This window comes from Narcine bancroftii, chromosome 2 (assembly GCF_036971445.1).
Source record: "Narcine bancroftii isolate sNarBan1 chromosome 2, sNarBan1.hap1, whole genome shotgun sequence".
Classification (NCBI taxonomy): domain Eukaryota; kingdom Metazoa; phylum Chordata; class Chondrichthyes; order Torpediniformes; family Narcinidae; genus Narcine; species Narcine bancroftii.
The window spans coordinates 14014291-14037406 of NC_091470.1; the positions used below are offsets into that span (position 1 = coordinate 14014291).

At 41.4% G+C, this 23116-nt stretch overlaps 1 protein-coding gene across 5 annotated transcripts in view; it reads left to right on the plus strand.

Annotated features, from left to right (window-relative positions):
- The window catches only part of ttc7b (tetratricopeptide repeat domain 7B), a 408001-nt gene that overhangs the window by 47588 nt on the left and 337297 nt on the right, over nucleotides 1–23116 (plus strand). For all 5 annotated transcript variants that reach the window (XR_011351037.1, XM_069915898.1, XM_069915899.1 and 2 more), the window contains exon 3: nucleotides 2225–2358. Coding sequence is in view for 4 of the 5 variants with exons in the window: in XM_069915898.1 (XP_069771999.1) it covers nucleotides 2225–2358 (134 nt within the window). In the remaining variant the exon portion in view is untranslated. The remainder of the gene's footprint in view (nucleotides 1–2224; nucleotides 2359–23116) is intronic.

The following is a 23116-nucleotide window of genomic DNA, read 5'->3' on the forward strand; positions in this document are numbered from 1 at the left end:
AGATCTGAATCGAATCTGGGCTACTAGAACTGTGAGCACGCACTCTACCAGCTGTTCCTTGCAGGTTCATCATAGCTTCCGTTCCTCTGCACTCTGTGTCTTTATGAATCCCACAATCATGTGCTTTCTTAATCGGACTTCCTCCGTGCACAGCTTTTAAGGACTAGAGGTCCATCTCTTCAAGTATTTTCTTTAATACTCTGCCAGTTTGTCTATGTCATCTTATTCTTTCTACCAATGTGTATATTAAAATGCATAAGAGTTGATGTACCTTCAAAGCTGAATTCAAAGTTATTGTCAGAGTATATACATGACATCACTTGCAACCCTGAGATTCTTTTTCCTGTGGGCCAAACAGAATTTCTAATTACTGGTAACTCTAAACTGTACTCAAGAAGAAATAAATGTATGCAAAAAAAAAAGAAATATAAAACAAAGAAAGAAATGTAAACCGACTCTCTTCTTCCCCCTCCCTCCCACCTTTTTATTCATGGGCCTGTCTGCTTTTGCTTATACGTGACGAAGGGCCCACTCCCAAAACATTGGTTACCCTTCCCTTCCGTAGACTTTCCTGTTTAACTCTCCTCACTCATTCCACCGCTGAAGGTGTGTTGCAGAAGTTTGTACCATCTGTAGGTTAGCTTACCCTCCTTCCCTCCGATTCCCTCTTCCCACTCTCTCTTCCCCCTCCCCTCTCCCTCTCCTCCTGCCCCTCCCAGAGGTAATTCATGCAGTTAGGGTGCAGCCTTGAATGAAAAGGAATATTATGGCAAGGAGGGGAATTTTTTTTATAATTGTAAGGGATTTTTCCATTAGTAGTGCACTTGTTAACTTGGCCCGCAACCCTCATAGGGTGGGGTTTGATTATTAGTTTAGAATTTTTTTTTCTATTACTTTTTAACCATTTAATATTATGGGTTAATATGTACCTTGTTTGTCATTACTTGTAACTTGATATTAACTTACTTTATTATTATTATTACTATATGTACCTACATTAAAACCAATACAAAGATTGAAAAAGAAAGAATTGTAAGGAATAAATGTTCTGTTGAGTGACCACGAAGATGAATCCCTCGGGCATCCCAGTCAACGTGTGGAAAGTTAAAATCACCTCCAATCACCACCTTATGTTTACTACACATAAATGCTATCTCCTCTAATTCCCTCTGTCCATCAAGGGGTCTATTTACATCCCCATTAGTGTTTTCATGCCTTTCCCATTCCTCACTTCCACCCAAATAGCCTCACTGGATGAGCCCTCCGATCTACCCTGCCATAGCACTGCTGTAATATTTTCTCTAACAAGCAATGTGACACCTCCACCTTTTAGCCCCCCCTGTTCTATCACACCTAAAACATCGGAATCCTGGAACATTTAGCTGCCAGCCATGCCCCTCCTGCAACCAAGTTTCACTGATGGCTTCAATATCGACCTTACGTGCCATTCTCCTTGCATTGAAATATATACACTTGAGAGACTCCCACTTTTACGACACCTCTCCTTCACTAATTTTAACAATCTGATTCTTCTCTCCCTTCAAATCTAGTTGTGCTTCTAACCTAACCTCTGCACTCTCATTCTGATTCCCACCTCCCCGCTGAACCAGTTTAAATTCTTCCCAACAGATCTAGCAAACCTGCCCGCCAGAATATTGGTCCCCTCCGGTTCATCCTTTTTGTAGAGGTCAGACCTTCCCCAGAAGAAGTCCCAATGATCTGAACCCCTGCACCAACTCTTCAGTCACGCCTTCATCCACCACATCTTCCTGTTCCTACCCTCTTTGGCGCATGGCAAAGGCGGCAATCCTGAGATTACCACCGTTGAGGTTCTGCTTCCCCATCTCCCTATATTCTTCCTTCAGGACCTCACCCCTACTTCTATTGCTCTCCATGTGCTCGCCCTCCCCCTCCAGAATACTGTGTACTCGATCAGAGACGTCCCTGACCCTGGCACCTGGGAGGCAACATACCAACCGGGAGCTTTGATCTCTTCCAGCAAACCTCCTATCCACTTGTCTAACCAATGAATCCCCAATCTCTATTGTAGCTACAGTTCCCTTATGCAGTGCGAATATGCGCACTACAGGTTAACAATCAGAACTGGGGTCGTGGTATTGAATTCATCTTGGTTTAGTTTATTTATTGTGTCTTTGCGTGATTCATATTCAGTTTAGTTTATAAATAGGCACATCTAATTATGCATTTTTGTTTTCTTCTGTAGGTCTGTGTCTAGAGAAGGTGTTAACATCAGAATCATCTCAAAATGATCTGCAGCTGGATCCTGAACAAGAAATAATTACTTGTTATGAGAAAGCTGGTGACATAGCTCTGCTTTATTTACAAGAAATTGAAAAGGTAAGAAGAATCTGTTTGGGATTTACTGCCTATTGCTGATTAAAACATGCTTCCATATCTGTTTTACTCTGCTTTTAATTCCTTCTTTCAATCTCCATTAAATCCTCCCAGAAAGTTGAGCACAGCCCTCCATTGGCCGCAAAGCACTGAACTTCATGACATGTTCATGATAATAAATCCTGATTCTGATTCTAAAACGGTAATTGGCTTTAATTAACAATCACCTTGAAAATGTTGACTAACTTCTGATTGGCAGCTGGATTTTAATCATGCCTTGTTAATGAGGATATGCATCTTTGAAATTCTGCTCCAAAGCAGCTTGATAATTCAATGTGAGTTTATTGTCATATAAGTACAATGTACCGATTCAATGAAAATCTTACTTGCTGCAGCCAAACAGGTACTTAAGCCTGCTTACAGATACAATAGTGAAGATTTAAATGACCACAAATGCAAGACAGGAAAATAAATACCAAGGGAGACATCAATATTCACAGTGGCAATTAGTGCAAGAAAAACAAAGTGGCATTTCAACAGGGTGGACTTAAAAAAAAATCTGGGATAGTTTATGGTTAGGGTGAGAGGTATGTGGTGAGGTTCAACAGCCTACTAGGTGTTGGTCTTCAGGCTTCTGCACCTTCTGTCAGATGGGAGCAGCGAGGAGAGGTTGTGAGCAGGGTGATGGGAGTCCTTGACAACTTTGGCTGCCTTCTTGAGGCAGCGTCTCACATAGATGTCTACAATGAACGGAAGGTCAGTGCCTGGCTAGGTTTGCCACTTTCTACAGCCTCTGCGTTCTTGGGCACTTGAATTTCCAAACCAGGTGTTGATGCAACCAGTCAGTCTACTTTCAACAGGGCACTTGTCAACGTTTGATAAAGGTAAAAAGGGTAAGGGTTTCATTATAGTCACTTAATACTACATTTGGAACGTAACATGCATGAAATTCTTTGACTTAATCCACCTTAAGGCAGACAGAAAGTCATCACTTTGTCCATCACCCCTCCCAGAAATCTACAGCACCTGGCCATTCCTAGGCAGTCTCCCTTCCAAGCACTGACACAGACGATCTCTGGCGTATTCAGGCTGTTAGGCTTCTATTCGCTCACATGCCAAATCTCCTCAGAAAATATGGTTGTCGGTCTGCTTTCTTCACGGTTGTCTCAATGTGCTGGCTCCAGGAGAGATCCTCCAATATGTGGACTTCCAAGAACTTGAAGGTACTTGAATTCTTCCTCTATTGCACATATGGCTGCTGCTCAAGAAGCCATAATGCTGCCACTTATATAAATTTCACGTGCAGTGATTTTGTTTTTTGTGTGAGAATATTCAGCAATCATCAAGTGGATCAATGTGAGGTTATCCACTTTGGTCATACAAACCGGAGGGCAGATTACTATTTGAATGGCAATAGATTGGGAGATGGGGAAGTGCAGAGAGACCTAGGGGTACTTGTACATCAGTCTCTGAAGGCGAGCATGCAGGTACAGCAGGCGGTTAAAAAGACAAATGGTATGTTGGCCTTCATATCAAGAGGGCTTGAGTCTAGGAACAAGGATACCTTACTGCAGCTGTACAGGGCCTTGGTGAGACCCCACCTGGAGTATTGTGTGCAGTTTTGGTCACCTTATCTAAGGAAGGATGTCCTTGCAATGGAGGGAGTGCAGAGGCGATTCACCAGGCTGATACCTGGAATGGCAGGAATGACTTAGGAGGAAAGATTGCGCAAATTGGGATTGTACTCCTGGAGTTTAGAAGATTGAGAGGGGATCTCATAGAGACCTATAAAATTCTGGCAGGACTGGACAGAATGGATGCAGATGGGATGTTTCCAAGGATGGGAAAATCCAGAACCCGGGGTCATGGTTTGACGATAATAGGCAAACCATTTAGGACCGAGATGAGGAGGAATTTCTTGACCCAGAGGGTGGTGAATCTGTGGAATTCATTGCCACAGAGGGCAGTAGAGGCAGGTTCATTAAACCTATTTAAGAGGGAATTAGATCTATTTCTTCAGTATAAGGGTATTAAAGGTTACGGAGAGAAGGCGGGGACGGGGTACTGAACTTTAAGATCAGCCATGATCTCGTTGAATGGCGGAGCAGGCTCGAAGGGTCGAATGACCTACTCCTGCTCCTATCTTCTATGTTTATCCAGGTTTGCTTTCTTCTTTGATCAGGTTTTCCCAAGACCTTCAGTCCTTCCCCATAAATTACTTGGGGCCTTCTGGTCTAATGTGCCACGTGACCCACCACCAATTTTACATCAGTCACCTTCTTCACTCGTCCTTCCATTTACTTCCTGTCTTCATCCATTTTCCTCTTCGTTGTACCTGTATTTCTCTCAAATACCCAATGTCATGTTGAATTCCATGTTCCAACCACTAACTAGAGTACAAACATATTCATTCTTTTCTGAAGAGCTTCATGTTGTTCAGTCATGTTGTTCACCCCTTAAATCTTCATGCTCATGGCATTAAAGTTTGCTCATGCCTCTTTACTCCAGACAGCATGTTGCCCTTGTTTGCCATGCCTATCTTGTTCTAATGAAATGATGAAATGACAGCACTGTCTTGGCAGATGTCCCTCCCTTGTCCACCAAAAGCATAGCAAGTGGCACTTCACTCCCTTGTTCTTGGCAGAACCTCTTTCTGAATGGACCGTAAAAGGCATAAGTCAACGGCTATTTACAGCAGATTCAAAAAGACTGAAATCAGATGTCCAGTTCTTTAACACATTGCGACCTCCAAATCATAGGAAAGAACATAGAACATTGCAATACAGTACAGACCCTTCAGCTCTCAATGTGGTGCTAACCTATATAATTCTACAAATGACCTAGATGAAGAGGCCAAAGGATGATACGAAGGTTGGAGGAGTTGTGGATGGAGCTGAAGGTTGTCATACAAAATGATATAGACCGGATGCAAAGTTGGGCAAAAACTGACAGATGGAGTTCAATCCAGATAAGTGTGAGGTGATGCATTTTGGAAGGACAAACCAGAAGGCTGAGTACAGGGTTAATGTGGATGGACAGAGGGACCTTGGGGTCCAAATCCATACATCCCTCAAGCTCGCCACACAGGTTGATAGGATAGTTAAGGAGGCCTATGGGATGTTGGGCTTCATAATAGGGGGATTAGAGTCGAGAAGTCATGTTGCCACACTGCAAATCTCTGGTAAGGCCACACTTAGACTATTCTCTTCAGTTCTGGTCATTTCATTATAGGAAGGATCTGGAAGCTAGGGAGAGGGTGCAGAGGAGATTTACCAGGATGTTGCCTGGATTGGAAAGTAAGTCTTATGGGACAAGATTAGCAGAGCTGGGACTTTTCTCTTTGGAGTGTAAAAGGATGAGAGGAGCCTTAATAAAGGTCTACAATATTCTGAGAGGCATAGATAAGGTGGACGGCCAGCGCCTTTTTCCCAAGGCAGGAATAGCAAACACCAGAGAACTTGGGTACAAAGTGGAGGGAGGGAAGTTGACGAGAGACATTGAGAAGTTTTTTTTATCCAGAGAGTTGTTGGGGGGCCTTGCCAAGGATGGAGGTGCAGGCGGAAACATTAGGGGCATTTAAGAGACTCTTAGACAAGCACATGCATAGAAGAAAAATAGACTGTTTTTGGGTAGGGTTTAGTATTTTTTTAAGGAATATGTAAGTCGACACAAGAGGCCTGTACTGTGCTATTCTATGTTCTATTCCTACCAAAAATAAGTACTAAACCCTTCCTACCAAGTAACTCACTATTTTTCTTTCAAATATGGGATAAACATCATACATTTTCTTTGGCTTGGCTTCGCGGACGAAGATTTATGGAGGGGGTAAAAGTCCACGTCAGCTGCAGGCTCGATTGTGGCTGACAAGTCCGATGCGGGACAGGCAAACACGGTTGCAGCGGTTGCAGGGGAAAATTGGTTGGTTGGGGTTGGGTGTTGGGTTTTTCCTCCTTTGCCTTTTGTCAGTGAGGTGGGCTCTGCGGTCTTCTTCAAAGGAGGTTGCTGCCCGCCGAACTGTGAGGCGCCAAGATGCACGGTTTGAGGCGATATCAGCCCACTGGCGGTGGTCAATGTGGCAGGCACCAAGAGATTTCTTTAGGCAGTCCTTGTACCTCTTCTTTGGTGCACCTCTGTCACGGTGGCCAGTGGAGAGCTCGCCATATAACACGATCTTGGGAAGGCGATGGTCCTCCATTCTGGAGACGTGACCCACCCAGCGCAGCTGGATCTTCAGCAGCGTGGACTCGATGCTGTCGGTCTCTGCCATCTCGAGTACTTCGATGTTAGGGATGAAGTCACTCCAATGAATGTTGAGGATGGAGCGGAGACAACGCTGGTGGAAGCATTCTAGGAGCCGTAGGTGATGCCAGTAGAGGACCCATGATTCGGAGCCAAACAGGAGTGTGGGTATGACAACGGCTCTGTGTACGCTTATCTTTGTGAGGTTTTTCAGTTGGTTGTTTTTCCAGACTCTTTTGTGTAGTCTTCCAAAGGCGCTATTTGCCCTGGCGAGTCCGTTGTCTATCTCTTTGTCGATCCTTGCATCTGATGAAATGGTGCAGTCGAGATAGGTAAACTGGTTGACCATTTTGAGTTTTGTGTGCCCGATGGAGATGTGGGGGGGCCGGTAGTCATGGTGGGGAGCTGGCTGATGGAGGACCTCCGTTTTCTTCAGGCTGACTTCCAGGCCAAACATTTTGGCAGTTTCCGCAAAACAGGACGTCAAGCGCTGAAGAGCTGGCTCTGAATGGGCAACTAAAGCGGCATCGTCTGCAAAGAGTAGTTCACGGACAAGTTTCTCTTGTGTCTTGGTGTGAGCTTGCAGGCGCCTCAGCAAGCTGTGTTCTCGCACCAACCCTCTTTTCAATCTTCTTCAGCATGATGCTGAACCAAGCCATGAAAGACCTCAACAAAGAAGACGCTGTTTACATCCGGTACCGCACGGATGGCAGTCTCTTCAATCTGAGCCGCCTGCAAAACATCATACATAACAATGATAAAACATACAACCCACTCTTTCTGCAGACCATGATTCCAAATTAAACTAATCCTATCTGCCTGAACATATCCCTCCATCCCAAACTGTTTAGGTGCCAGACTGAAAGCCTCTTAAATGTTGCTCTTGTATTTGCTTCCACCCCTCCACTGGCTGGACTTTCTAGTGTTTTAATGAAAACTTTCCTCATAAATCTCTTAAGTTCCCCCTTCACTTTAAATCTATGGCCTCTGGTATTTGCATCCTGGAAACAAAAACTGATTACATTGGGAAAAAAATGGAGATTATTATAGACAACTTCAAGCTGAATACAAAGATCATTTCAGATTTGCAGTTTCACAGAGGAAGATGGAGAAACATTAAATTAACTTTTACTGAATTGAGCTTGTTCATCACTAACCCCTTTAAATGGGGTTAACTGGGCACTTTGCTCCGTTGATGACCCAGGTACATGGGTCCAACCAGGTCCCACACCTACTTTCAGAGGTGGTCAGGGAACCCAATAAAATTTACCTGGGTGTCCTCCTCTGGCGATTTGAAAGAGGAAATGGCTCACCTGGTTACTCTGGTGACATCAGCGCTTGCGTTCATGCGTCACAGGGAACCTTTGGCTGGCTCAATGCACGATGCTGTTGTGGTGCTGCCTCACTGTGCCGCTGCCGTGAATGGGGGAGGAAGTGCAGTGAGGGGTTGTTGCCGTGACGTGCCGTTCTGGTTTGCAGCGACGGCTCAATGCACCAGCAGTGTGGGGGATTATGGGTAAGGAAAATGACCATTGCTCCTGCATTGAGCTGTCGCTGCAAACCAGAGCAGCATGTCATGGCAGCAACACCCCCCCCCCCCCGATCATGACGGCACCCCTCCCCACCCCCGTTGGCGGAAGCGGCAAGTTGCTGGGGGGGGGGGGAGGGGGGAGGAGGCGGAGTTGAAAATTACTGCTGAGAGTGGGGGAAGGGGTGGTGACTGACAGGCCGTAGTGGGGCAGCACTTGAAAGATTCATTGATTTCTCTTTTTAAAAAAGACTGTCCTATGAGAAGACATTGCATAGAATGGAGTTTCTGTAGAGTTTAAATCACCAAAGCCTTCGACACCGTGAGCAGGAAAGGGCTTTGGCAAATACTAGAGCGCATCGGATGTCCCCCAAAGTTCCTCAACATGATTATCCAACTGCACGAAAACCAACAAGGTCGGGTCAGATACAGCAATGAGCTCTCTGAACCCTTCTCCATTAACAATGGCGTGAAGCAAGGCTGTGTTCTCGCACCAACCCTCTTTTCAATCTTCTTCAGCATGATGCTGAACCAAGCCATGAAAGACCCCAACAATGAAGACGCTGTTTACATCCGGTACCGCACGGATGGCAGTCTCTTCAATCTGAGGCGCCTGCAAGCTCACACCAAGACACAAGAGCAACTTGTCCGTGAACTACTCTTTGCAGACGATGCCGCTTTAGTTGCCCATTCAGAGCCAGCTCTTCAGCGCTTGACGTCCTGCTTTGCGGAAACTGCCAAAATGTTTGGCCTGGAAGTCAGCCTGAAGAAAACTGAGGTCCTCCATCAGCCAGCTCCCCACCATGACTACCAGCCCCCCCACATCTCCATCGGGCACACAAAACTCAAAACGGTCAACCAGTTTACCTATCTCGGCTGCACCATTTCATCAGATGCAAGGATCGACAATGAGATAGACAACAGACTCGCCAAGGCAAATAGCGCCTTTGGAAGACTACACAAAAGAGTCTGGAAAAACAACCAACTGAAAAACCTCACAAAGATAAGCGTATACAGAGCCGTTGTCATACCCACACTCCTGTTCGGCTCCGAATCATGGGTCCTCTACCGGCACCACCTACGGCTCCTAGAACGCTTCCACCAGCGTTGTCTCCGCTCCATCCTCAACATCCATTGGAGCGCTTACATCCCTAACGTCGAAGTACTCGAGATGGCAGAGGTCGACAGCATCGAGTCCACGCTGCTGAAGATCCAGCTGCGCTGGGTGGGTCACGTCTCCAGAATGGAGGATCATCGCCTTCCCAAGATCGTGTTATATGGCGAGCTCTCCACTGGCCACCGTGACAGAGGTGCACCAAAGAAAAGGTACAAGGACTGCCTAAAGAAATCTCTTGGTGCCTGCCACATTGACCACCGCCAGTGGGCTGATAACGCCTCAAACCGTGCATCTTGGCGCCTCACAGTTTGGCGGGCAGCAACCTCCTTTGAAGAAGACCGCAGAGCCCACCTCACTGACAAAAGGCAAAGGAGGAAAAACCCAACACCCAACCCCAACCATCCAATTTTCCCCTGCAACCGCTGCAATCGTGTCTGCCTGTCCCGCATCGGACTTGTCAGCCACAAACGAGCCTGCAGCTGACGTGGACTTTTTACCCCCTCCATAAATCTTCGTCCGCGAAGCCAAGCCAAAGAAAAGGAATTTAAGTGTATAAAATTTAAAGAGAGCTTAGTGATCTCGGAATGTGATAGGATGCTTCTCTGGCTGGAGGGAATGAAACCTTGGATCATAGTCGTTGGATAAATGAACAGTTATTCAGATGAGGGGATATTTCTTCTCTCTTAGTATCGGGAGACTTTGGATTTAAAGAGTCATGGTGCTCAGTTGACAATATAAGTTTTTGGGCCCTAAAATAATGAAGGACTTTTGGTGGGCATGAAAATTAGTTTAGTATAGAACCTGAATCATGATTTCATTAAAGTAAACATTTGTTTTAGATGTAATAGATCAGGGGGTAAAAAAGGAGGAGGAGTTGCTCTGCTTGTTAGGAAGGACATTACTGCCGTGAGGTGGCAGGATGGTATGGACCAGTGAGCATGTTTGGGTGGAATTGAGGGGTGGAGGAGGCAAGAGGGTGCTAATAGGGGTGTATTACAGACCACCAAATGGGCCAAGGGAATTAGAGGAACAAATTTGTAGGGAGATAACGTATATGTGTGAAAATCATAGGGTAGTGATCATTGGAGATTTTAAACTTCCCACACATTGATTGGGATACCCATACAGTTAGAGGGCTGGATGGGCTGGAGTTTGTTAAATGTGTTCAGGATTGTTTTCTAAATCAGTTAGTAGAAGAACCGACACGGGATGGTGTAATACAGGATCTCCTGTTAGGGAATGAGCTAGGTCAGGTAGCAGACATTAATGTTGGAGAACCAATTGGGTCTAGTGATCATAATTCTGTTAGTTTTAGGGTAGTTTTAAGGAAGAGCAAGGAGAGGCCTAAAGTTGAGGTTCTGGATTGGAAAAGAGCAAATTTCGAAGGAATAAGAAGGGATTTGGGGAGTATTGAGTGGGACAGGATATTTTCAGGTAAGGATGTTAATGAAAAATGGAGGATATTCAAAAAAGAAATTTTGAGGGTACAGAGTAGTTATGTCCCAGTGTGGATCAAAGGAAAGGCTGGAAATCATAGGGAGGCTTGGTTTTCGAGGAATATTGGAAATTTGGTTAGGAGAAAAAGGGAGGTGTACAAGAGGTATAAAGAGCAGGGAGCTGAGAAGTTGAAGGAGGGCTACAAGGAGTGTGGAAGGAATCTTAAGAAAGAAATTAGAAAGGCCAAAAAAAGGCATGAAGAGGCTTTGGCTGACAGAGTAAAAATAAATCCAAAGGGTTTCTGTAAGTACATTAAAAGTAAAAGATTAGTGAGAGATAAAATTGGACCCCTTATAGATAGCGAGGGTAGGCTGAGTGAAAAGTCTGAGGAAATGGGGGAAATTTTGAATGGTTTCTTTGCCTCGGTATTCACTAGGGAAAAAAATGTTGAACCAGTTGAAGTAAAGAAAAATAGTGGGGAGGTCATGAAGCATATAGGGATAACCGAAGAGGTAGTGATGGCTGTGTTAAAAAAGATAAAGGTGGATAAATCTCCCGGACCGGACAAAATATTCCCTAGGACACTCAGGGAGGCTAGTGGACAGTTAGTGGGGCCATTAACAGAGATATTTAGGATGTCACTGGCCATGGGGGTGGTACCAAAGGATTGGAGGGTGGCGCATGTGGTTCCTCTGTTTAAGAAAGGGTCCAAATGCAAACCTGGGAATTATAGGCCTGTAAGTCTGACGTCTGTGGTGCGCATGTTGATGGAAAGTGTTCTGAGGGATGCTATTTACAAATTTTTGGAGGTACAGGGATTGATAGGGAGTAATCAGCATGGTTTTGTCAGGGGTAGATCATGCTTGACAAACCTGATTGAGTTCTTCGAGGGGGTTACAAAAATGATTGATGAAGGGAAAGCTGTGGATGTTGTCTATTTGGACTTCAGTAAGACTTTTGACAAAGTTCCCCACAGGAGGTTAGGAAAAAAGGTGGAGGCATTAGGTATAAATAAGGAGGTAGTGAAATGGATTCAGCAGTGGTTGGATGGAAGGTGTCAGAGAGTAGTGATAGAAAATTGTTTGTCCAATTGGAGGCCGGTGACTCCAAGTGGAGTTCCTCAGGGTTCGGTCCTGGGACCACTATTATTTGTTATATATATTAACGATCTGGATGTAGGGGTAGAGAATTGGATAAGCAAGTTTGCGGATGACTCAAAGATTGGTGGTGTTGTGGACAGTGAAGTAGATTACCGTAGATTAAAAGGTGATTTAGGAAGGCTGGAGGTGTGGGCTGAGAAATGGCTGATGGAATTTAATACAGATAAATGTGAGGTGCTACATTTTGGAAAGGCAAATTTAAATAGGTCATATACATTGAATGGTAGACAATTGAGGAGTGCAGAGCAACGAAGGGATTTAGGAGTTGTGGTAAATAGTACCCTCAAGGCTGATACTCAGGTAGATGGTGTGGTGAAGAAGGCATTTGGAATGTTGGCCTTCATAAATCGGAGTATTGAATTCAAGAGTAGGGAGGTTATGATGAAATTGTACAAGGCATTGGTGAGGCCAAATTTGGAGTACTGTGTACAGTTTTGGTCACCAAATTATAGGAAAGATATGAACAAAATAGAGAGAGTGCAGAGAAGGTTCACGAGAATGTTGACAGGATTTCAGGGTCTGAGTTACAGGGAAAGGTTGTGCAGACTGGGGCTTTTTTCTCTGGAGCGTAGAAGATTGAGAGGGGACTTGATCGAGGTGTTTAAGATTTTAAAAGGGACAGACAGAGTAAATGTGGATAGGCTTTTTCAATTAAGAAAGGGGGAGATTCAAACTAGAGGACATGGTTTAAGATTGAAGGGGTAAAATTATAAGGGGAACATGAGGGGAAATTTCTTTACGCAGAGGGTGGTAGGGATGTGGAATGAGCTTCCGGCAGACGTGGTCGAGGCGGGATCATTGGTTGCATTTAAGGAAAGACTGGATCGTTACATGGATAGGAGGGGACTAGAGGGGTATGGACCAGGGTACTGGTCAGTGGGACTAGGAGGGTGGGGATTTGCTACGGCATGGACTAGTAGGGCCGAACTGGCCTGTTCTGTGCTGTAAGTGGTTATATGATTATATGGTTAAGAGAGCAGGTTTGAATGGCTTTGTGCTCTCTTCCATTCGTTTCTCATGCTCTTAACTGCATCCTCCAAGAAGACAATAGTTCATGGGAAAGTTGACAGAATCTGGAAATATGCACGGAGTTCCTGTGTTCCCCTGGCAGAAATTCTGTCTGCCACCAAAAATAAATTCATTCCTCTCACTGGTGTTCACAGAATTTTACAGCATGCAACTGTGGCTGTTGCAGAAGCCTGTTTAATCATCATCGTGGATGTAGTCATGTGAAAATCCTTGAGTGGGTTCTGAAATAGCAGGTCCAATGAAATCTAAATGCAAAACTTTTCTTTTGAGCCAGTTTATTTACGAGCTTAAGGATACTTAACAACTAGGTAACCAAAACCAAGACCAAGCCTTTATTCATACAACCTTGATGAAGGGCTTAAGCTGAAAATGTCAGTTTTATATCCTTTCCTGCTGAGTTCCTCCAGCATTTCTGTGTTTCTACTTGATGAATTCAAACTAATTTTGAATTGGATCCTGTGATTAAAATATGCCACGTTAAAAGTTTAGGCAAACTATTTAAAAGTACAGAATATTGAAACTTTATGACTTAGCAGAACCAATTAAAATGAAAAACTCTGAGGATAATCCAGGAAATAAATTTTTTATCATTTTAAATATATTTAACAATCAACAATCAAACCAAAATCAAAGCATCAAGAGAACCCCTCCCTCCACCCACTCCCCTCTATATTGGCCTATTAAACAGAGAAAGAACGAAGAAAAAAAATAGGATCCCATTGTCAGTGTATACATATGGAGATACAACAAACAATGCTACAGTGTTAAAATCTGTACAGTGGTAACCCTATATTGGTGCCAGTGAGGTATCTATATGCTCTGAATAAGGCTACCCCTCCTGAGATTGTAGGTGACCATTTCAAGTGAGATGCAGCTATTCATCACCAAAGTCCACCTATCCATGAGTAGATGGGAGTCAGACTTCCATGTTACTGCTATGCAATTCCTAGCCACACATAAGGCAATTTCTGTGAATTTAATTTGAGAATGAGTTAATGATCGACCGACCCACTGTGGTAAAGTTCCCCAGAAGGCAAAGCTCTGAGTCTGCTGGGAAAGTGACTCCCGTGATCTTGGTTAGGGTGTCACAGAGGGCCTCACCTTCATGCAAAGCCAGGTAAAATGTAAAAAGGAACCAACCTTTCTTTACACTACATCTAAAACACATCTCTGATAATTCAGGTTTATATTGGTGTAATTTCTGTGGGGTGAGGTTTTTTTAAAAAATTTTTTATTTTTCACACCATAAACCACATTGACCATGATACATACATTTTCCTTTTCAAATATATACAGTGTCATTATCTACCCCCCCTCCCTCCTCCCATCCCACTCTCCCTACCTCCCCCCCATCCATTTAAAGTACAAAATCTAAGATACATTAAACCAGTCAAACAATGTTGTCATTCAATAAAAATAAACAAGAAATTCCACTGAGTCAATTCTTTTCATTTCCTTCTCCTTTCGTTAATTTAGGTAGTGAATGTCCCCGGTAGGTTTTCTCTATTGTGTTTCATGTAAGGCTCCCATATTTGTTCAAATATTTCAATATTATTTCTTAAACTATATGTTATTTTTTCTAATGGAATACATTTATTCATTTCTGTATACCATTGTTGTATTTTCAAATTATCTTCCAATTTCCAGGTTGACATAATACATTTTTTTGCTACGGCTAGAGCTATCTTAACAAATCTTTTTTGTGCACCATCCAAATCAATTCCAAATTCTTTGTTTTTTATGTTACTTAGGAGGAAGATCTCTGGATTTTTTGGTATATTGTTATCTGTAATTTTATTTAATATTTGGTTTAGATCTTCCCAAAATTTTTCTACTTTCTCACATGTCCAGATTGCATGAATTGTTGTTCCCATTTCTTTTTTACATCGAAAACATCTGTCAAATACTGTTGGGTCCCATTTATTTAACTTTTGAGGTGTAATGTATAGTCTGTGTATCCAGTTATATTGTATCATACGTAACCTCGTATTTATTGTATTTCTCATCGTTCCAGAACATAATTTCTCCCATGTTTCCTTTTTTATCTTTATATTTAAATCTTGTTCCCATTTTTGTTTAGTTTTACCATTTGTTTCCTCATTCTCCTTTTCTTGCAGTTTAATATAATATTTGTTATAAATTTTTTGATTATCATTGTGTCTGTAATCACATATTCAAAGTTACTTCCCTCTGGCAAACTCAAACTGCTTCCTAATTTGTCCTTCAAGTAGGATCTCAATTGGTAATATGCCAGCACTGTATCTTGAGTTATATTGTATTTATCTTTCATTTGTTCAAAGGATAATAATTTATTTCCTGAAAAACAATTTTCTATTCTTTTGATCCCTTTTTTCTCCCATTCTCTAAAGGAAAGGTTATCTATTGTAAAAGGGAGTAACTTATTTTGCATCAATATTAGTTTTGGTAATTGGTAATTTGTTTTATTCCTTTCTACATGAATCTTTTTCCAAATATTGAGTAGATGATGTAATACTGGAGAACTCCTACGTTGTACCAATTTTTCATCCCATTTATATAATATGTGTTCAGGTATCTTTTCCCCTATTTTATTTAATTCTAATCTAGTCCAATCTGGCTTTTCCCTTGTTTGATAAAAATCTGATAGGTATCTTAATTGTGCGGCTCTATAATAGTTTTTTAAGTTTGGCAGTTGTAAGTCTCCTTGTTTATACCATTTTGTTAATTTATCTAGTGCTATCCTCGGTTTCCCCCCTTTCCATAAAAATTTTCTTATTATTTTCTTTAACTCCTTGAAGAATTTCTCTGTCAAGTGTATTGGCAATGCCTGAAATAGGTATAATACCCTTGGGAAAATGTTCATTTTAATACAGTTTATCCTTCCTATTAGTGTTAATGGTAAATCTTTCCAATGCTCTAAATCGTCCTGTAATTTTTTTCATTAGTGGATAATAATTGAGTTTATATAGATGGCCGAGATTTTTATTTATTTGTATACCATGGTATCTTATTGCTTGCATTTGCCATCTGAATGGTGATTCCTTCTTAAATTTTGAGAAATCCGCATTATTCATTGACATTGTTTCACTTTTATTTACGTTAATCTTGTAACCCGACACTTCTCCATATTCCTTCAATTTCTTATATAATTAACATAACATAACAATTACAGCACGGAAACAGGCCATTAGGCCCTTCTAGTCCGCACCGAACCAAACACCCCTCTCTAGTCCCACCTCCCTGTACAATGCCCATAACCCTCCATCTTCTTCTCATCCATATACCTGTCCAACCTTTTCTTAAATAATACAATTGACTCCGCCGCCACTATTTCTCCCGGAAGCTCATTCCACACGTCTACAACTCTCTGAGTAAAGAAGTTCCCCCTCATTTTACCTCTAAACCTCTGCCCCTTAATTCTTAACTCATGTCCTCTTGTTTTAATCTTTCCTCCTCTTAACGGAAATAGTCTATCCACATCCACTCAGTCTATCCCTTTCATAATCTTAAATACTTCTATCAAATCCCCTCTCAACCTTCTACGCTCCAAAGAATAAAGACCTAATCTGTCCAATCTCTCCCTATACTCTAGATGCTTAAACCCAGGTAACATTCTGGTAAACCTTCTCTGCACTCTCTCCACTCTGTTTATATCCTTCCTATAATTAGGCGACCAGAACTGCACACAGAACTCCAAATTAGGCCGCACCAACGTCTTATACAATCTCAACATCACCTCCCAACTCCTATATTCCATGCAATGATTGATAAAGGCCAGCATACTAAAAGCCTTCTTCACCACCCTATTCACGTGAGTTTCTACCTTCAGGGAACGATGTACCGTTACTCCTAAATCTTTCTGCTCTTCTGTATTCATCAATGCTCTCCCATTCACCACGTATGTCCTGTTCTGATTCTTCTTACCAAAATGAAGCACCTCACACTTATCAGCATTAAATTCCATCTGCCATTTTTCAGCCCACTTTTCTAAGCAGCCCAAATCCCTCTGCAATCCTTGAAAACCTTCTTCATTATCCACTATTCCACCTATCTTAGTATCGTCTGCATATTTACTAATCCAATTTACCACCCCATCATCTAGATCATTAATGTATATAACGAACAACAATGGCCCCAATACAGATCCTTGAGGCACACCACTGGTCACCGGCCTCCAACCTGACAGACAATTATCCACTACCACTCTCTGGCCTCTCCCTTTCAGCCAATGTTCAATCCATTTGACTATCTCAAAATTTATACCTAAAGACTGCACCTTCTTAACTACCCTTCCATGTGGTACCTTATCGAAGGCCTGACTGAAGTCCATATAGACAACATCCACTGCGCTACCCTCATCCACATTCCTAGTCACCTCTTCAAAAAATTCAATCAGATTGGTCAAACATGACCTTCCTCCCACAAATCCATGTTGAGTGCTCCTGATCAGACCCTGTCTAACCAGATGTTTTATTGATAGTTCTGGTTCTGTTAAGTATACTATAACATCATCTGCAAATAAACTGATTTTATATTCCTTGTCTTTTATTTTTATCCCTTTTATATTATTTTCTGTTCTTATCAATTCTGCTAGTGGTTCTATAGCTCTCTTCTTTGGCTTGGCTTCGCGGACGAAGATTTATGGAGGGGGTAAAAAGTCCACGTCAGCTGCAGGCTCGTTTGTGGCTGACAAGTCCGATGCGGGACAGGCAGACACGATTGCAGCGGTTGCAAGGGAAAATTGGTTGGTTGGGGTTGGGTGTTGGGTTTTTCCTCCTTTGCCTTTTGTTCGTGAGGTGGGCTCTGTGGTCTTCTTCAAAGGAGGTTGCTGCCCGCCAAACTGTGAGGCGCCAAGATGCACGGTTTGAGGCGTTATCAGCCCACTGGCGGTGGTCAATGTGGCAGGCACCAAGAGATTTCTTTAGGCAGTCCTTGTACCTTTTCTTTGGTGCACCTCTGTCACGGTGGCCAGTGGAGAGCTCGCCATATAACAGGATCTTTGGAAGGCGATGGTCCTCCATTCTGGAGACGTGACCCATCCAGCGCAGCTGGATCTTCAGCAGCGTGGACTCGATGCTATCGACCTCTGCCATCTCGAGTACTTCGACGTTAGGGGTGTAAGCGCTCCAATGGATGTTGAGGATGGAGCGGAGACAACGCTGGTGGAAGCGTTCTAGGAGCCGTAGGTGGTGCCGGTAGCTAACGCGAACAATAAGGGTAATAGTGGGCATCCCTGCCGTGTTGACCTGCTTAAGTTAAATTGCTTTGATATATATCCATTTACTGTCACTTTCGCCAATGGCCCCTTATATAATGCTTTAATCCAATTAATATACTTCTCTGGTAAACTGAATTTTTGCAATACTTTGAATAAATAATTCCATTCTACTCTGTCAAAGGCCTTCTCTGCGTCTAAAGCAACTGCTACTGTTGGCGCTTTACTCCCTTCTACTGCATGAATTAAGTTAATAAATTTACAAATATTGTCTGTTGTGCGTCTTTTTTTAATAAATCCAGTTTGGTCTAGATTTACCATTTTCGGTACATACTCTGCTAATCTGTTTGCTAATAGTTTAGCTATTATCTTATAATCTGTGTTAAGTAATGATATTGGTCTATATGACGCTGGTGCGAGTGGATCTTTCCCTTGCTTTAGTATTACTGTAATTATTGCTGTTTTACATGAATCTGGTAAGCTTTGTGTTTTATCAGTCTGGTTGATTACTTCCAGGAGGGGAGGAATTAATAAATCTTTAAATATTTTATAGAATTCTATTGGGAATCCATCCTCTCCTGGTGTTTTATTATTTGGTAATTTTTTTATTATCTCTTGTATTTCTACTATTTCAAATGGTTCTGTTAATTTATTTTGTTCCTCTATTTATAATTTTGGTAGTTCAATTTTGGTTAAAAATTCATCTATTTTCCCTTCTTTCCCTTCGTTTTCAGTTTGGTATAATTGTTCATAGAATTCTCTAAAGTTTTCCTTGATCTCCGTTGGATTATATGTGATTTGTTTGTCTTTTTTCCTTGATGCCAATACCATTTTCTTAGCTTGTTCTGTCTTAAGCTGCCATGCTAGAATTTTGTGCGTTTTTTCCCCTAATTCATAATATTTCTGTTTTGTCTTCATTATGTTCTTCTCCACCTTATAAGTTTGTAGTGTTTCATATTTTATTTTTTTATCTGCCAATTCTCTTCTTTTAGTTGTATCTTCCTTCATTGCTAATTCTTTTTCTATATTTACTATTACCCTTTCCAACTGCTCTGTTTCCTGATTATAGTCCTTCTTCATCTTGGTTACATAACTTATTATTTGCCCTCTAATGAATGCTTTCATTGCATCCCATAGTATGAACTTATCTTTCACTGATTCCGTATTTATTTCAAAGTACATTTTAATTTGTCTTTCAATGAATTCTCTAAAATCCTGCCTTTAAAGTAGGATGGAGTTTAATCTCCATCTATACATTCTTGGAGGGATGTCCTCTAACTCTATTGTCAATATCAAGGGTGAATGGTCCGATAATATTCTAGCTTTATATTCTGTTTTTCATACTCTATCTTGCATACGAGCTGATAACAAAAATAGGTCTATTCTTGAGTATGTTTTATGTCTACCCGAGTAATATGAATATTCCTTTTCATTTGGGTGTTGCTTCCTCCATATATCCAAAAGTTGCATTTCTTCCATCGATTTAATTATAAATTTGGTTACTTTGTTCTTTCTGTTAATTTTTTTCCCAGTTTTGTCCATATTTGAATCCAAATTCAGGTTGAAATCCCCTCCTATTAATATGTTCCCTTGCGTATCTGCTATCTTCAAAAAAATATCTTGCATAAACTTTTGATCTTCTTCGTTAGGTGAATATACATTGAGTAGATTCCAAAACTCCGAATATATCTGACATTTTATCATTACATATCTCCCTGCTGGATCTATTATTTCCTCTTCTATTTTAATTGCCACATTTTTACTAATTAATATAGCTACTCCTCTTGCTTTTGAATTATACGACGCTGCTGTTACGTGTCCTACCCAATCTCTCTTTAATTTCTTGTGCTCCAATTCAGTTAAATGTGTTTCTTGCACAAATGCTATATCAATTTTTTCTTTTTTCAGTAAATTTAGCAGTTTCTTCCTTTTAATTTGGTTATGTATTCCATTAATATTTAAAGTCATATAGTTCAGCGTAGCCATTTCATACTTTGTTTATCTTCCCTTTCCGTTTCTCCATCATCACCTTTCCTTCTTATCCATTTCTGCTTTCTTGTTTTGAACACTTTATAAGACAACATTTCTGAAACATCAAACATTTTCCTTATTCTCCTATTTAAAACTTCTTTAACCCCATTCTCCCCTCCCCCTCCTGAGTTGCCCTTTAACCCTTGTCGGGCAACCACATCTCCCCTCTCCATTTGGATTTGCGAATTCACTCGCAAACGTCAACTGATTTTGTAGTGACCGTAACTCCTCCCCACCCAGCCCCCCCAGAAAAGATTTCAATTTTCATATGTAACAAAGGTCACTCTTTTAATTCCCTCCTTATTCCCTCTATTCCCTTTCCCTCCCTTATTAATTCTTGTCTATACTCTATATATTTTCCTCTAAATACAGATACATTCATGTATATACACACATATACCCCTTTACACACATACATATAATTCGTGGTCATTTTTACTCTCATTACATGTCTTCATCTCTCTGCTTGTTTTGTAGTTCTGCAAATTTCCTTGCTTCCTCTGGATCCGAGAATAGTCTGTTTTGTTGCCCTGGAATAACTATTTTAAGTACCGCTGGGTACTTTAACATAAATTTATATCCTTTTTTCCATAAGATCGTTTTTGCTGTATTGAACTCCTTCCTCTTCTTCAGAAGTTCAAAACTTATGTCTGGATAGAAGAAAATTTTTTGACCTTTATATTCCAGTGGCTTTTTGTCTTCTCTTGCTTTCTTCATTGCTTTCTCCAATATATTTTCTCTTGTTGTATATCTTAAGGATTTTACTAAAATAGATCTTGGTTTTTGCTGCGGTTGTGGTTTTGAGGCTAAAGTTCTATGTGCCCTCTCTATTTCCATTTCTTCCTGTAATTCTGGTCTTCCTCGGACCCTGGGGATCCAATCTTTTATAAATTCTCTCATATTCTTGCCTTCTTCATCTTCTTTAAGGCCCACTATCTTTATATTATTTCTTCTATTATAGTTTTCTATTATATCTATCTTCTGAGCTAACAGCTCATGTGCCTCTTTAACTTTTTTATTAGATTCTTCTAATTTCTCTTTTAACTCCTCTACCATTTCTACAATTGTTTCTCGTTCTTCCATATTTTCCACTCTTGCTAACTCTGACATGGCCATTTCTATTTTATTCATTTTTTCTTCTGCATTCTTAATTCTTCTTTTTATCTCATCAAATTCTTGTAATTGCCATTCTTTCACTGATTCCATATATTCTTTAAAAAAAGATACATCCATTGTTTTGCTTTTCTCTTCTTCTTCCACTTCTTTCTGTTCTTCTTCTTCTTCTTCTTCTTCTTCTTCCTCTGGGTTGACCATCTGTTGTTCCCTTGTTTTCTTTTTACCCTCTTCTTTCTTGTTGTCGTTATTGTCTGTGTTCTGCTCCTGCTGCTGTGCTGCAGGTGTCTCTCTCAGCTGTGGAGATCGACTCCGTAGCTGGTCCCCCCTCCCGTCAGTGTGTTTTTTTTTCATGCGCGGTTGCGCACTTTTACTCGGCTCTGTGAGCCATTTTTGTAGTCCCGAGCCCGGGACTTCCACTGACCTGAGGGAGCGGGCTTCTCTCTCCGCGGCAGGCCTCCTCGGACACGTAAGGCCTTCACCACCTTCTTCCGACATTCTTTCTTCCTCTTTTCTTCCCGTTGTTTTCGACTTTTCTCTCTTCGCTGCCATTTTCTTCTCACCTTTATTTTTACTTTATTATAAATTTTAATCTTGTACCTTTGTGCTTTGTGTGTTTTTGTTAACTTTTCGGGAGAGGGCTGGAATTCCCTGACCGGCCACTACTCCATCACGTGACTCCTCTGTGGGGTGGTTTGATAGAGAAAATTATAATGGGCCAATCTAATCCTGCCATTGATAGTCGTCAACAAACTCCCCAACACAGATCTGACCAGAGTTGTTTCAGAAAAGAATTCATCGAAAACCTTTAATCGGGATAAAATTATTCGTATCTTTATGAATTGTGGATTATGTATTATGATTTCTGCATATTTTGAAAATGATTTAATCTGTAATTTAACTTAACACAATTGATTTTTGTACTTTTATGTTTTTTCTGCTCTATAATCAAAATTAATAAAAATATTTTAAAAAGTAAGAAAATCTTTCAAACATGCAAACATTTTAACTGAGCTGATGTCACAAACAAAGAAGGTTATCCCAAAACTTTGTGAAATGCAGTCTAAAGATTATAACTGCTTGGAACAAAAACTGCATGGAAGTGGGTCGTTCAGATTAAATAACTGTTGAACTAAAATAGCGTTGTTGCTGTTAAGCTCAAAATTAATTGAAGCCAACTTGAGAAATTCATATTTTAGATCAAAAGTATGAATTTCGTAATCCCACAGTCGGCATCCCTAGACCCTAAGCCTATTTGATTTGTGTTGTTTGTAGATTTGTGTCAATTGAATAGGCTGTAGTTATCCCACAAGAACAATTGCTTGGTGTGAGGACAGATTCTTGGATTTTTAGTGCTTTAATAGAGCCTGAACAGGAGATACACTGCAAGGAAAGAATAGGCAGTAATCTTTCAGGAGGTGAGGAAGTAGGCCAATTAACCCCCTGAGCCTTTTCAGGTGCAGTATCATGCCTGATTGGTTTCTCAATTGCATTTATCCTTCTCATTCTGCACTTCAACAGCAAAGCATCCAAGAGTCTTCTGTGCTTTGTCCACCTTTAGCCTGAGGAAGGATGCAGCAATAGCTTTGTGTTCATTGAATCATAGAGTTAGATAAACTCTGCTTTGTTAAGCACCTCGGCTCAGTCCGCCACAATAGCTTGGATTTCCCAGTGGCCACCCATTTCAATTCCCCATCCCATTCTAATTCGTGGGTGGCCTCAGTCTGGCAGTCCATGGTCTCATCCACTGCCAGACTGAGACAACCCTTAGAATTTATTGCCATGAACAAGTCACAAAATTCAGTATTTTGTGGCAGCATCATTCATATTATGAACCATCTTACAACATTAATATTAAAAAAATCAACACAGGCGCACCCCGAGAATCCGTACTTTGCCCACTGTTCTCCTCG